The sequence below is a fragment of the Pleurodeles waltl genome, chromosome 2_1 (genome assembly GCF_031143425.1).
Source record: "Pleurodeles waltl isolate 20211129_DDA chromosome 2_1, aPleWal1.hap1.20221129, whole genome shotgun sequence".
In the NCBI taxonomy this organism is placed as follows: Eukaryota; Metazoa; Chordata; class Amphibia; order Caudata; family Salamandridae; genus Pleurodeles; species Pleurodeles waltl.
Window position 1 is genome coordinate 278,081,157 of NC_090438.1, and position 12,594 is coordinate 278,093,750.

Sequence of the window (12,594 nt, forward strand, 5' to 3'; positions counted from 1 at the left end):
GCTCGCTACAGACTACTAAATGCTACTATTCCTTCTGCAATCCGAATTTAATTTACTTTTAGCACCTCATGATCATAGGTCTAAGTAAACTGGGGACTAGGTTAGTGCCCCCACATTTCTGTTTCTTTGCAGCAGTTTTGAGATTTCCTTAGAGTCTCTCGTTGCTTAAATGGGCGTAAATTTTAATATTTACGTTTCCCTTGTCTTCAATGCTTGATGAAAATGTCACTCAGTCTTTGAATGTTACTCATAATTACACTGAAACTATGAACGTGTCACACATAAGCAATCTGACACCTTGGAGCTATTAAACTGGCTTCAGCGGCCCGCACTTACTCACTTCAATGGGGTGAATGTGTACCCCACAAGCTGAAAAAGCTGCCTGCCCTATGCGCACAAGATAAGTGCATATTGCACGTGCGTGCCGTGACACCATTGGCGCTGTGGACTGGTGACAGAAGCTTAGAATAGTAAAAACTGTCAGAAAATATATCACATTTTCCAAATGCCCAACATAAACAGAATTCATTTTCAATCACCCTAACTTCTGTGCCCTGACAAACACTACTGGGAGGCAGGAGTCGCAAGCAAAGTGGCAGGGGTTGCAAAACGTAGCCTAGGTGTTTCAGTTGCAACCCATGCCACCCCCAATTGACGTCCATTGATAATATTTACTCCTTTTTAGATCTGCATAGTGACAGCTTTAGATGCCTGCGAGACCTCATGTCACCACTATACACACAACACACAAATGCACAACACACACAACACGCAATCCAAAACGAGACATGTAATAAGGAGCTCTGGAAAATTCCTCTTCAGAAATTGCTTTGCGGGGGCGTGCCCACCTTCAGGCATTGACTCCATGGGTTATCTGTCACACCTTGAGTCAGCACGCAGCATACTAGCATGTTTGCCTTTCTAGAAAGTAGTTCCTCCCTCTGCTGCCAGGCAGTCAAGTCAAAATCAGAGTGCCCAGCAGCACAACAGTTGCCAGCCACCACTTTGTTTCTCATTGCTGCTGGCTGGAGTCAGTGCTATGCATAGTCACTCTCCCATACTGCCATCCAGAGTCAGTGCTATACCCTGTCCCCATCAAGTGTGACCAATATGATCCATTCATCTCAGGCAAGAAAAGTGCCTGAGCTACAGCATCGGGACACCAATGTTCTCCAACTCCTGGCTGAGGCATCCAGCTATAAAACAGTGAGATATATAGAAACATTCTGCCATGGCTGACCGAGCCACCCCTACCCATCGCGACATAGGACATGGGGGGCCAACACACCTTGATCCAGCGGAGCCTACATCTTAGCACCTGTAATAAGCTTCTCCTGAGCCTCTACTCTTTAGCTCTGGCAGGCAACTATCCGGGCTGTTCCGGGTGAGAGCGGAGAGCACTGGGCGGAAAGCAGCCCAACTTTTTAAAGTCTGTTTACAAAATGGTGTGTTTTCTCTCGCTTACTGCCCCTGCCCATCTGCATTCCTCTTCCTTTCTGCTGTCCGTCAGGCCCCTCTCACGGGCCATGCTTGTATAATTCCAAAGTAAATACTTGGAAAATGGAACACTTCCCAAAGTGTTTTCCAAGAATATATTGAAGTAAGGACAGTGTGAAAGGGGTGCTGATGTTAAGGGATAAGAGTGTAAAGTACTGGGTGATGAGGTAAAGCGTTTTTGATTAGGGGTTAAGATTATAGGATTTACAGTATGGGGCCAAGGGTTGGTGTCTACTGTTAAGGGTTAAGAGTTCAAAGTAAGGGAGTTAAGGAGATAAGAGGGCAGGTCCTTTGGCATGGGGGGGTGGGAGGCAGCAGGTCCCGGCCCCCCATCTTGATGCTTGGCCAGGAGAGAGCAAAAGCTCTGTGAAAAGATTGCACAAGTGAAAGGGGCATTGAGTCATGTTGTTCTTAAGCCAGCAACTTCCTGTCCTTTCCTATTCAGGACACATATGTGGTTGCCACTACTTAAACTTACCAGATGTTCGCAGGCAATGTCCAATCAGGAAACCCCAGATTCCAATATGGCATAGCGCTTTGATTAGCCTATTATACTGGGGCAGAGACATCACAAGTCAGGTACAACTTACATTCGGTTGAGGTTGCTTCAACCTACGCTGGCCTGCTGTGAAATATAGCCTGTTGAGGCAACTGCTGCTCTAGAGATCTATATTTTGTTTGCAGGACACAGATATTTTGCTAGGTTAATCTTCTTGCTACAGAGGACCGCAAATACCCCAGCCAGTAGTACTGTGAATCTGAAATGATCCAATGTACCCTGCCATGTCACAGAGGGGTTCTATAACAGAATATTGATGTTTCTAAACTGGTTTAATATCTAGATAAGCCTGCAAGGGTCGACACACTGAGGATCAATCCCCTTGGATCAAATATTGTGGAAACCATAATCAGGGTATCTAGTTTTCACCATTGCTACAGCTGTAAAATGTATACAACATACAGTTTGCCACTGAAGATTTCTCAAAATGTTCTTGAGGGATATGCTCCAAGCTTTATATAAATCTATTTTCAATTTGTGGTGAGTTAAATTAAAACTGATGAAGCTGGTTGGAATTAGGAAACTCCACACTTTACATAGCAGATTAAGTTTTCTTAAATGTATTTGCGGTATCCTTTCTGCAGGAGCAGCCCCTCCGCTATGGCGGAGAAGCATCACCCTCCCCTGCCAGCAGCTGCAAAACGTTTACAGTAAAACCATAGTAAAGTATGTTTATTATGGTTTTACTGTAAAAGGGGTGCGTCATGCGGCATGACTTGGACAGAGGGAGAGCACATCCCCTCAGGGCCCTTGTATGTTTGTCGGGCCTTCTCGGGCTGGCCAAACGTACATGCGCACTAGGCTATCTCCAACCCAGCCCTGTGTTGCTGGGGGTGGGAGGGAAGAGCAGGCAGAAACTCTCACTCTGACTCGGAGCACCCTGGTTAGGTGCTCCATACAATCCTAATGCTGTTTTCATATTTTCATATTGCCAGCAGCATGAAAGCAGCGTTAGGATTGGACGCAGGGCAGGCTGGGAGCCTGTGCCTGCAGTAGAAGACCGGAGCAGAGCTGATTGGAGCGGCGAGAAAAGTACGTTTTTTTTCTTATTATATTTTTGTTTGTGGCCCCCAACCACATGCTGCCCACCCCTTTTCCCTCCTGCGATCCACAACTGCCTTTTGGGCTTTCCAGGTGTGATGATTTCCTGATGCAGAATGTCACAAGTAGGACATCCTCCAGCACAAAAAAATTGAGTGTGGAGGCTGGACTTCGATCACCTGAAGTAAGAGGTGTGGGAGGGATGGCTCTGAGCTAAGGCCGGCTTATTTAAAAAAATAAAATAATAACTTGCTATGTTTTGCATTGCACAAAGCTTGAACTGTTTAGAAAATACATAAAGTTGCAAGTCAGACTTTAGTCCCTGCTAATTTAAATATCATCTAATTGATAGGATTTAAGGATGGATAGTAGAAAGCTGATTGAGAATGTTTAATATATACCCTACAAAAATCCACAAATTCCTTCACGCATAATCACATGGTGAGCACCGGAATATCAAAACCAAAGTATCAAAGGCACAGAATATTGAGAACAGACTATTGTATCCAAAATATCAACAGGTAAGTATAGATTGTATACACCTTACCCCACATATATGCACTTAGACCATATGTATATGGTCAAGTTATTTAAATGTGAAGTTAGGAATGGTGAGTGAAACCATACTTCCTATATACGCACATAGCTTTAAATATTCTGTCCTCGATATTCTTGTACCGCAATATTCCAGGGGTCAGTATTTAGTAGGGCAACAAGTATCTGAGAAAGAATGCACCTATAGAGCACATCTTTAATGTGTGATCATAGCTGAGGGTCATGCCCCTCCTGCAAATATACTTCTGGCTACGGGCCTGTAAGAGGGGACACGGGCAATTGTATGTGGTATAAGGTTTGGGTTAGAGATTGATGGGCTAAGGTTTCAAATCATCCAGTACAGGAATCTGTGCTGAATTTGTCCTTGCAAGTTTGAATTCTAGTGGTTCTACTCAGCCTTTCATCCTTCCGAGTTGAAGTGCCACTGAGTTTGGTAACAATAAACATCTGTTATTCGGCGCCAATGTGCCCCTATGAGTGAACGCGTGCTTTAGAAATACATGCTATGTTACTAGTGGATCAGTTGGTAATAGGATGAGACCCACGCGAGGGTATATCAAGAACAACAGCGAGAGGAAAACAAGAAACTAAACAGGGAGGGGGTAGACAGGCCGGTGTAATAAAACGAGTGATGATATGATCCAGGAAAAAAATACATGGATTTTTGTTTCGACATAAAGGTCGTTCACCAGAATGTGTTCGACTTCTTTGAAATACCATTATTTTGAAAAACAAACCAAGTAAACCTATTGTTGAGAAATTTTCTGTAAGTTGCTTGCATGTTGCTTGTCCATGTGAGCATATCTGCCTGTTTGTGTCTTGCCAGAGTGTGCCGGCTTGTTTGTGCACTTTGCGCCAGTGTGGCTGTAGTGTTGTCTGTCTGCGTATGTGACTTTACGGCGTCAACGCGTGTTTACCTTTCTCTGTCGTTTAAACCTTTCTCTGACTTTGTACAAGTGAGGTTTGGACATTCTTCAGCATGACGTGTTTGTTTTACTATTATTTTTCCCTAAGCTTCGATGTGACCTTTACATGCGGTGAACGGGTTCTGATAAAGGGCTCCTTGATGCTCCTTGCTTACATTGACGTCCTCACCACCCATTTCCAATAAATCACAAGCTCTATTTACTCGCTTGGTTTCCAGGCAACAGGAACGCACCCTCCCATTTGTCCAAATACAAATTTGCGATGCACAAGATAAGGGACATTCCTGTGACAGATACTATATACTTCCCCGTGTGGCACGCTGCCAAGGAACGAGCCTGCCAAGCCATGCTTACCTTCAGAAAGTGTTTAAAACTATAAGAAGGTGTTTTATCATAGCCATATCCGTGATCTTCTCGTTTCTTGCAGAAAATGATTGCTTTTTCATAGAGAAAAAGATGTCTCTGCATTGGCTTAAATCGCGCAAGGTCCTTCATTTTTGTGGGTCCTTTCTTGTGCCCAGTCCACACGCTGAAGGAGCCCTGCATCAGCACCTTTCCGAACTCGTTGATGTCACCCTGGAAGACAAAGACAGCCACAGGGGAGTGCCGTGCAATCCTGCCCCTTCACCATAATATTGTGCATTTTACAAAACACTTTACAATTAATGATATCATGTTACATCAGTGTGAATTAAGCGTTGGGAGATAAGTGTGCCCCAGGGCTGCACAGCTTTTCAAATGCAAAATATATGGACATTCCAATTTGCCGCACACTTTTGGTAGCCAAGGCATATTTGTGAAACAGACATTCTAAGTTTGCTAGGGGCATCTGTCTGGAAAAAGCAAACAAAATTCATACCCAAAAGGTAGCATACAGAGGCGTATCCACAAATGCTGAACCTATGGGGAAAATTATCCTCATCTCTGGCGCTAGGGGCTTGTGTGCCTGGTGGGCATGACCAGGAGGAGTTGGGGGCCAAAGAAGGGACAGCTACACATTTGAAGCACATCGCAAAGTCAAAAAATTGATACAATGTAAAGATAAATTTACAGAGGGTTTTTCTCACCTTCAGACACAACTAACTTTGTTCTTAAACATCCTTGGCATGTCTTCATGGAGATTCAGAGGCCTCACACTTGACTCTCGATCATCTCCAGATAACCCTCAAAGACCATCATCTCTCCTTCAAAGGCCCTCAGTATTCTAAATACACCTCATTGGTGCATCCAAGAGACTCCCAGCAAGCCCGCCAAAATCAGTAAGCAGACTCTAGGGACACTTTGTCTGCCTTCAGACACCACAGATCTGCACAGAACCAACATGTCCCACCATAAGATACCCCTAACAAGCTTTAATAGATCTTTCACATGGTGTTAGAACTTCTGAGGAATTGTCAGTCTTCAGTCAAATCTATGTTATCATTAAATAACCCAGTCATTATTAGGCACACCTTCAGAACTCCAGATGTCACCATAAGATGTTAATCTGAGATGCCCTGCCTTCTTGCAGAAACTGCTATCAAACCCTTGGAAACCCTCAGATGCCACACAGAGATTGTCAGTCTATCTTCAGATAATCCTAATTCACTCTCAGATGCCTAGGCAGACCTATGAGGCACTCCAGCAGACTCTCATCAACCTTCAGCTGTCTATCAGAGAAGGGCCAGCCATCACTCAGAGTAGTCTAAACCAACCCTCTGATTCCACATCTAGACAAAGCTACTTGGACTTCGGAGACAATCAACCCCTAGGTGGCCCTTAGAAACTCCCTCAACTTGCCGTCATACACCCCCAGCAATCTAGAGCTTAAATGGCATTCAGACTCTCCAACTGGTCACCAAAGAGGGCTCACAAGCCTCATCTAAATCCAGGTACTTCTGCTATAGTTTTTCTCTCCCTCTTGTCTTCTGGAGCTACAGACCATTTCTTTCTGACACACAGCCTCCATTTGTGTGTCCACAGTTTTTTTTTTACCTTCGATGCCCATTTGTCACTTCACTCACCTAGGTGGCAAGCTGTGTGTGAATATCTTTGTGCCGTGTTGTCTGACACCATTGACAACAGTCACCTCGCCTATAGGCCACACTTGATTAGCTTGACCTGGATCTAACACCATTAACAATGATGGCTGGGCTTGCTGCATCTGTGCTCACTGAGAAGTGTGCAGTTGCAGGAACACCACAAGGGTACAGAAGAATGCATGTGCAAATGTGACTAAGGGCCGTATGTACGAAGACATTTTCCCATTGACACAGAATGGGAAAAACCCTTTGCTACATCTGGCCCTAATATTTTCCACAAACCCACTTGCACCTAAAGCTTTATTGATACTGTGTAGAAAAGACAGGTCCATGGCCAGGTTGGTTCATAAGGAAGGTTGTTAGGTGGTGGGTAAGAGCAACAAAGCACTACAGAAATACAGACCTTCTCCTCCAGTTACATTCCAACTGATACCACTATCAAACACAGGCACACTACCTCCCACATTACATGGTTCCATAAGGCATTCCACATGCCTTCACCTTCCACATTCACACGTTCAACCACTCAGCTTAATACCAAATATCTCCCTTCCTTCGGAAACACAGCGCACTACAAAGAAGACAAATTAAGACATCCAGAACAAGTATCCACGACTGAGAACACGCACAACTTGCACAGCTGTCCAACAATATATCCTGGTATCTGGCAGGCATGCCACACATAATTAAGTCTCTACTACACTCAACACCTACAAGCCTCTGGTCAGATCCAGATTATACCATGTGACTTCTGTCAATCAACCTCTCTGTATTCAAACCAATCTTTGTCACTGACACTGAAAAACACCTTCTCCTCAGAACCACTAATATGCATGGCTACAGAGACCGCCTTGTTTCCTACCCCCTTGCACACAGTTACTCTTTCTAAATGTCACACTCTTCTATCATGAACTCTCACTGAAGTTTTAAGAGCTTTGACAATGGTCTGAGGCATAAACCACATGGTGTAGCCCTTGGTTATTAACCCTGATCTGATCGATTTCCCACACATGGGTAGACTATCACTCACACAACTGCAAGATGCCCACTCTATGTCCAAGTTGGTTCATAAGGTAGTTTATTAGTTGGTATGTAAGGGCCACAACATGCCACAGACATGCCCCCCTCCTCTAATTTCCAACTCATCCCCCATTCAAAACACACACACGCTCCGACATTACCCATTACTCAACCTTCCACACTCACACGTTCCATCACCTAACACTACACCACAAACTACCCACAACCTATCAGAGGTACTAGTTTGATAGAAACTGTTTCAATTTATATGGGCATGCAGCCATATTTGTAGTGTTCTTTACAAGCAAGGGTGCCTAAAGATGCTAGCATAAACTTCCGTAGGTCAGAGCCCACCTCCGTTCTGGTTTTATAACTGTTTCCCTGAATGTATTTCAAAATACCATTTAGCTGTCTTCTGTAAAATATTAGGAATTCTTTCATGACCCACCTGCTTTAGGCACGTCAACACAATTCCACCTGGTATGTAAAAATAGGAATCTTTCTAGTGCCCAAAAAAGCCCAAGTTACATTTCAAAGGGCCTGTCACCCAGAAAGGCTCTCTAGTACAGGAAATTACCTAATTGATGAATAATTTAGACCCGGCACTAATTATAAAACTGTCAGAAAAACACACTTATTATTCATTGGTTGAAATTCAGGGCTATCTAGAATGGCTATGGGTGTCTCAGGTACAGATTATTTTACTACAGGAAACACACCTCAGAATACAGGCCAAACTACCTAGGATACCTGGCTATATCACTGAGGCTTTTTATGCATCAGCTGGTGTTGCAATTCAGGGCATGGTGATACTGCCTGCGCGGGAATTTAAGGGTGAAGTGTGGCAAGTTAAGCGAGACTCCCCAGGCTAGATAGATAATAGTTAGCATCAAAGGATTATCAACTCTTAAACCTCATTAGGTTTTATTTATGGCCCAATAGATGATGATACAACTGCCCTGCTAGCGCTATACAATAACTTAATCCCTCTCCCTGGCCTGTTGGTAATAGGAGGTGACTTTAAATTATACAAAAAGTCACTCTGGATTCATCACGTAAAAATAAGTGCCAAAATAACCCGACTGCCTTCTGCTTTTTAAAAAGGTTTATGAAGGACTTAGCATTCATAGATCATTGGAAGGTTGACCACCCTCAAAGTCAAGACCTTACCAATTTAATTCAGCCTTAAGGATAGATTATGGGTCCACTTGTGGAAGGGCATATTTAAAGCTAGCGTAAACTCAGAGGTTACATCACTTGCACAAAAGTGGGTCGAACACAGCAGAAAGATACATTTACTTACACTTGTCTTTCGACTGTAGTTTCTCACTAGCTCTAGTAGATAGACAATTTTACAGTTATACCTGGCTTTGCTATAATACTTAACAATAGTCCTGTCTTGTTTATCATTTCATAAGCTGTTCACCTCCTTGTGGGCAGATGCTTTTTGTTGTTCATTTCTTCCTTTTTTCACTTTATCATTATTTTACCTGTTTCTATAGCTATGGCTATGAACTAAAGACATAACTGTGCTTAGCTTTTCAGCCACCTACTGCGTAGCGGGGATAGCAGTTATAAAGAAAAATGCCTCAGAGGCCTGATCCCCTCTCCTAACACTCACGTTTGGCCAACAACACACAGCGTGCACCTTAACTATACAGGTTCGAAAGGCACTGGTCCACATTCTTTATTTCATTCATTTAACTACTAATGCTGGCTTTGATCCATTGTAACAAAGACACTTGAAGTGCTTGCACTGTTTTAGGGCAAACCCAGATGATTACTGTGCATTGATAGTACTGTGTGTGATGAACCCATGGATATTAAACACAGTTTGAAAGAAATGCCTCTGCCCATATGCCTGAGGCACTTTCAATATCGATGAATGAGGAGCAGGCGGCCATGTTTACGGGGTAGGAACAGCATTTTCTTTTGCACGGCAGATCTGAAACAGCAAATCAACAGTGGTAGGTCCACGCTAAATAGAGGGGGGTTACTGTAACCATAATCTGGTGACCAGTGGAGAACAGACTGCCAGGTCAAATGTTTCCACCAGAGGAAGCAACTGAGGATCTACGACAGGCACCCACTTCTACATGGGGGAAGAGGAACTGCAAATTTTGCAGGGTGGGAGCACTACCAATTTGTGGCAGTGTTCACATGTCACCAAACTTTAAATTAGCCAGGAGTGTTGTGTAAGTATTTAAGACACACCCTTCCAAATTCTGGTAGTGGTTCTCTTTTTGTGTATTATTCCTTTTCACAGGTGTCTATGTTGAGAATGCACTTGCAAGGTTTACCCCAAGAAAATACGATGATTTATTGCTAGTGACTGACCACTTCAAGAGCAGGCAGCATTTTGTGTCCTCAGTCCAGAATTGCAGGCTATGGATGCAAATGTATATTTTTTAAAACAAGAGCAATCATATAAATTATTTCAGCAACCTAAAAACTATTAATTGTTGAAGGGAAATTGATTTGTTTTTTACTTACATCATATCCTGTTATGGCTGTCTGATGCATGGAGTCATTAACCGACTTTAGCAAATCTAACATGGAATCTAGAGCCTCTTGTAATTCTTGAATTCCATCGGAGTTATTGCTAAATTTCAGTAGCTCCTTTAAGAAAGCAGAGTATATAATTAACATTTAAATTAATTTCAAACAAATATCACAGAATGCCATCTTCAATGCAGAGATATTAGAAAGTTACACTATACATACACATACATACACAATATATTATTTATAGGCGATCTTCAATGCAAACATTAGATGCTAAATATAGTTAGGCCAGAAATTCTGAAAACGTTTAGAGCCAATGGCTTTTTTTTGCTTTAAAAATAAAATAAAAAATCTAACACTGCTAGACAAGCATAAGGGGAGATGATGGGAAAGGCAAAATGTAAATAAAAGTTTCAAAATATTGACTGCCAAAACAAGGACCCAATTTCTCCCTGTCTATTTGTGGGATGTGAACTGGAAAGGACAATAGTCACATATAGAAAAGAGAGTTAGGAATGCACCCTAAAGAGTGTTTCCTGCTCTCCTCTGAACTTCTATGTTTGTGAATCGTTAATACAGATCTTAGTTGTGGCCAGGAGGGTATACATGGATCGGCAGAAATGGACGGGACAGTAAATCAATCTGAATGTTCTCAGACATGTCTATTATACCGGCACAGCGCAGCGAAAAATTTGTAAGCCTGATTGATGACTTTAAACGACAAGGGGCACTGGCAGTAATTGTCCAACAATCAAAACTATAAGATTTTTTTAAGGGTCAAACACAAGTATTTCAATCTGTGGATCCGACTAAAGAATTTCTCTAGATGATAAGGGAGGGAGAATACAGGGTTGGGGGACTGATCTAATTGTATTTGCAAGTTGTCTAATTCAACAAGAGATGATCACAATTTTATGAGTTAGGGAAGGAGGGGGGAAAAGGTTGATCTTCAGTTGGGTTTCTCCTGATTTTTTTTTTTTTTTTTTTTTAAGAGTAGTTCAATCCTCGCTCAAATAGTGTTATGTTTTATTTTTTAACCAGTCTTTCTTGCACCTTTCCTTCGAACGTCGGTTCATGGAGTGCCACACACGGGCGCTCATTGCAGGTGAGGAGGGAAGGGGAGTGTCTCAAGGCACAGGGTAGCAGCCATTGAGTGGGGGTGCCTGTGATGAGTAGAGCCCCAGGAATGTCAGAGGGGGGTGATGATGGGGGGCTCACAGGGTAGAGGGGGGTTGGAAAATTGGGTAGGAAGGGCTACTGCAATGATGAGGAGCATGTACAAAGTACAAGCAGTTAACCAACAAAGATGACCTGACACTAGACCTGAGTGAACAAGCAGAATATCTTTTTCAGAATAACCATGTTTTAGACCCTTATTAAATAAGAGGTAGTCAGATTCTTGTTGAAGATGGAGTGGAAGAACATTCCACAGCTTCAGAGTCAAAAAAGAAAAGTCTCTTCCCCTTTTTGTGATTGAGAAATGCAGGGAAATAATACCAGAGGTGCATCAGTCAAGCATAACATACTCCCAGGGGTAGATTGGTTGATTCTTGATTAAATAATTCAGATCCCAATTATGTAGTGCTCTGTGATAGATGCATAAGGCCTTAAAGATCATACACATTTCCAGAGGCAGCCAATGGAGTGCTCAGAGGTGTTGAGAGATGGGGTAGTGTGACAGAAGGCGTAATAGATTTCTGGGTGCTGTATTTTGTATTTTACATGTAAGCTCTCTGCAAAAGCCAGTATTCAATGTGTGATAGGACATCAGAATGAAGCCTAGAATAGTGGAGAACTAGTGGAAGTAATGGTATTATCGTTTTTTTATTTTTTTTGGTGTCTGTCTTTTTTTGTCTGCAATTCTTTATTGATGGACCAAAACAAGACGTTACAAAACAGGGGGGAGGAAGCGAGTAGCTCAGAAGGTCTATAGCGAAACAACTATACAGCATCAGTGAATACAGTGCAAAATAAAGCAAAACATTTACCACAGGTCAAACGGAGAGCTCCCAAAGTAGAGGCCCTTGTGTGAAGGGGAAGGATAATAGCAAGGAGGGAATGTATGTCCGTAACTGCATGCAGTACAACCATAAAGGAATAAAGCGGTTGTTTAAAAGGATATGGAAATATAACTGTAGGAAAATGGCTCCTTGTTGCAGTTACCCCACCACCTTTTGCCTTATATTGATGCTGACTTGACGGAGAAGTATGCTGGGATCCTGCTAACAAGGCCCCAGCACCAGTCTTCTTTCACTTACAAATATACCATTGTTTGCACAATTGGCACAGCCCTGGCACACAGATAAGTCCCTTGTAAATGGTACCCCTAGTGCCAAGGGCCCTGTGGCTAGGGTAGGTCTCTAAGGGCTGCAGCATGTTTTATGCCACCCTGGGGACCCCTCACTCAGCACATGCACACTGTCTCACAGCTTGTGTGTGCTGGTGGGGAGAAAATGACTAAGTCGATATG

The 12,594-nt window shown here is 42.9% G+C and overlaps 1 protein-coding gene across 3 annotated transcripts in view; it reads right to left on the reverse strand.

Moving 5' to 3' along the window:
- Positions 1 to 12,594, reverse strand: part of MCF2 (MCF.2 cell line derived transforming sequence) — a 795,890-nt gene that overhangs the window by 108,560 nt on the left and 674,736 nt on the right. For all 3 annotated transcript variants that reach the window (XM_069212449.1, XM_069212451.1, XM_069212450.1), the window contains 2 exons: positions 10,113 to 10,238; positions 4,933 to 5,154 (listed from right to left, as the gene is read on the reverse strand). In XM_069212449.1, coding sequence (XP_069068550.1) covers positions 4,933 to 5,154; positions 10,113 to 10,238 — 348 coding nt within the window. The remainder of the gene's footprint in view (positions 1 to 4,932; positions 5,155 to 10,112; positions 10,239 to 12,594) is intronic.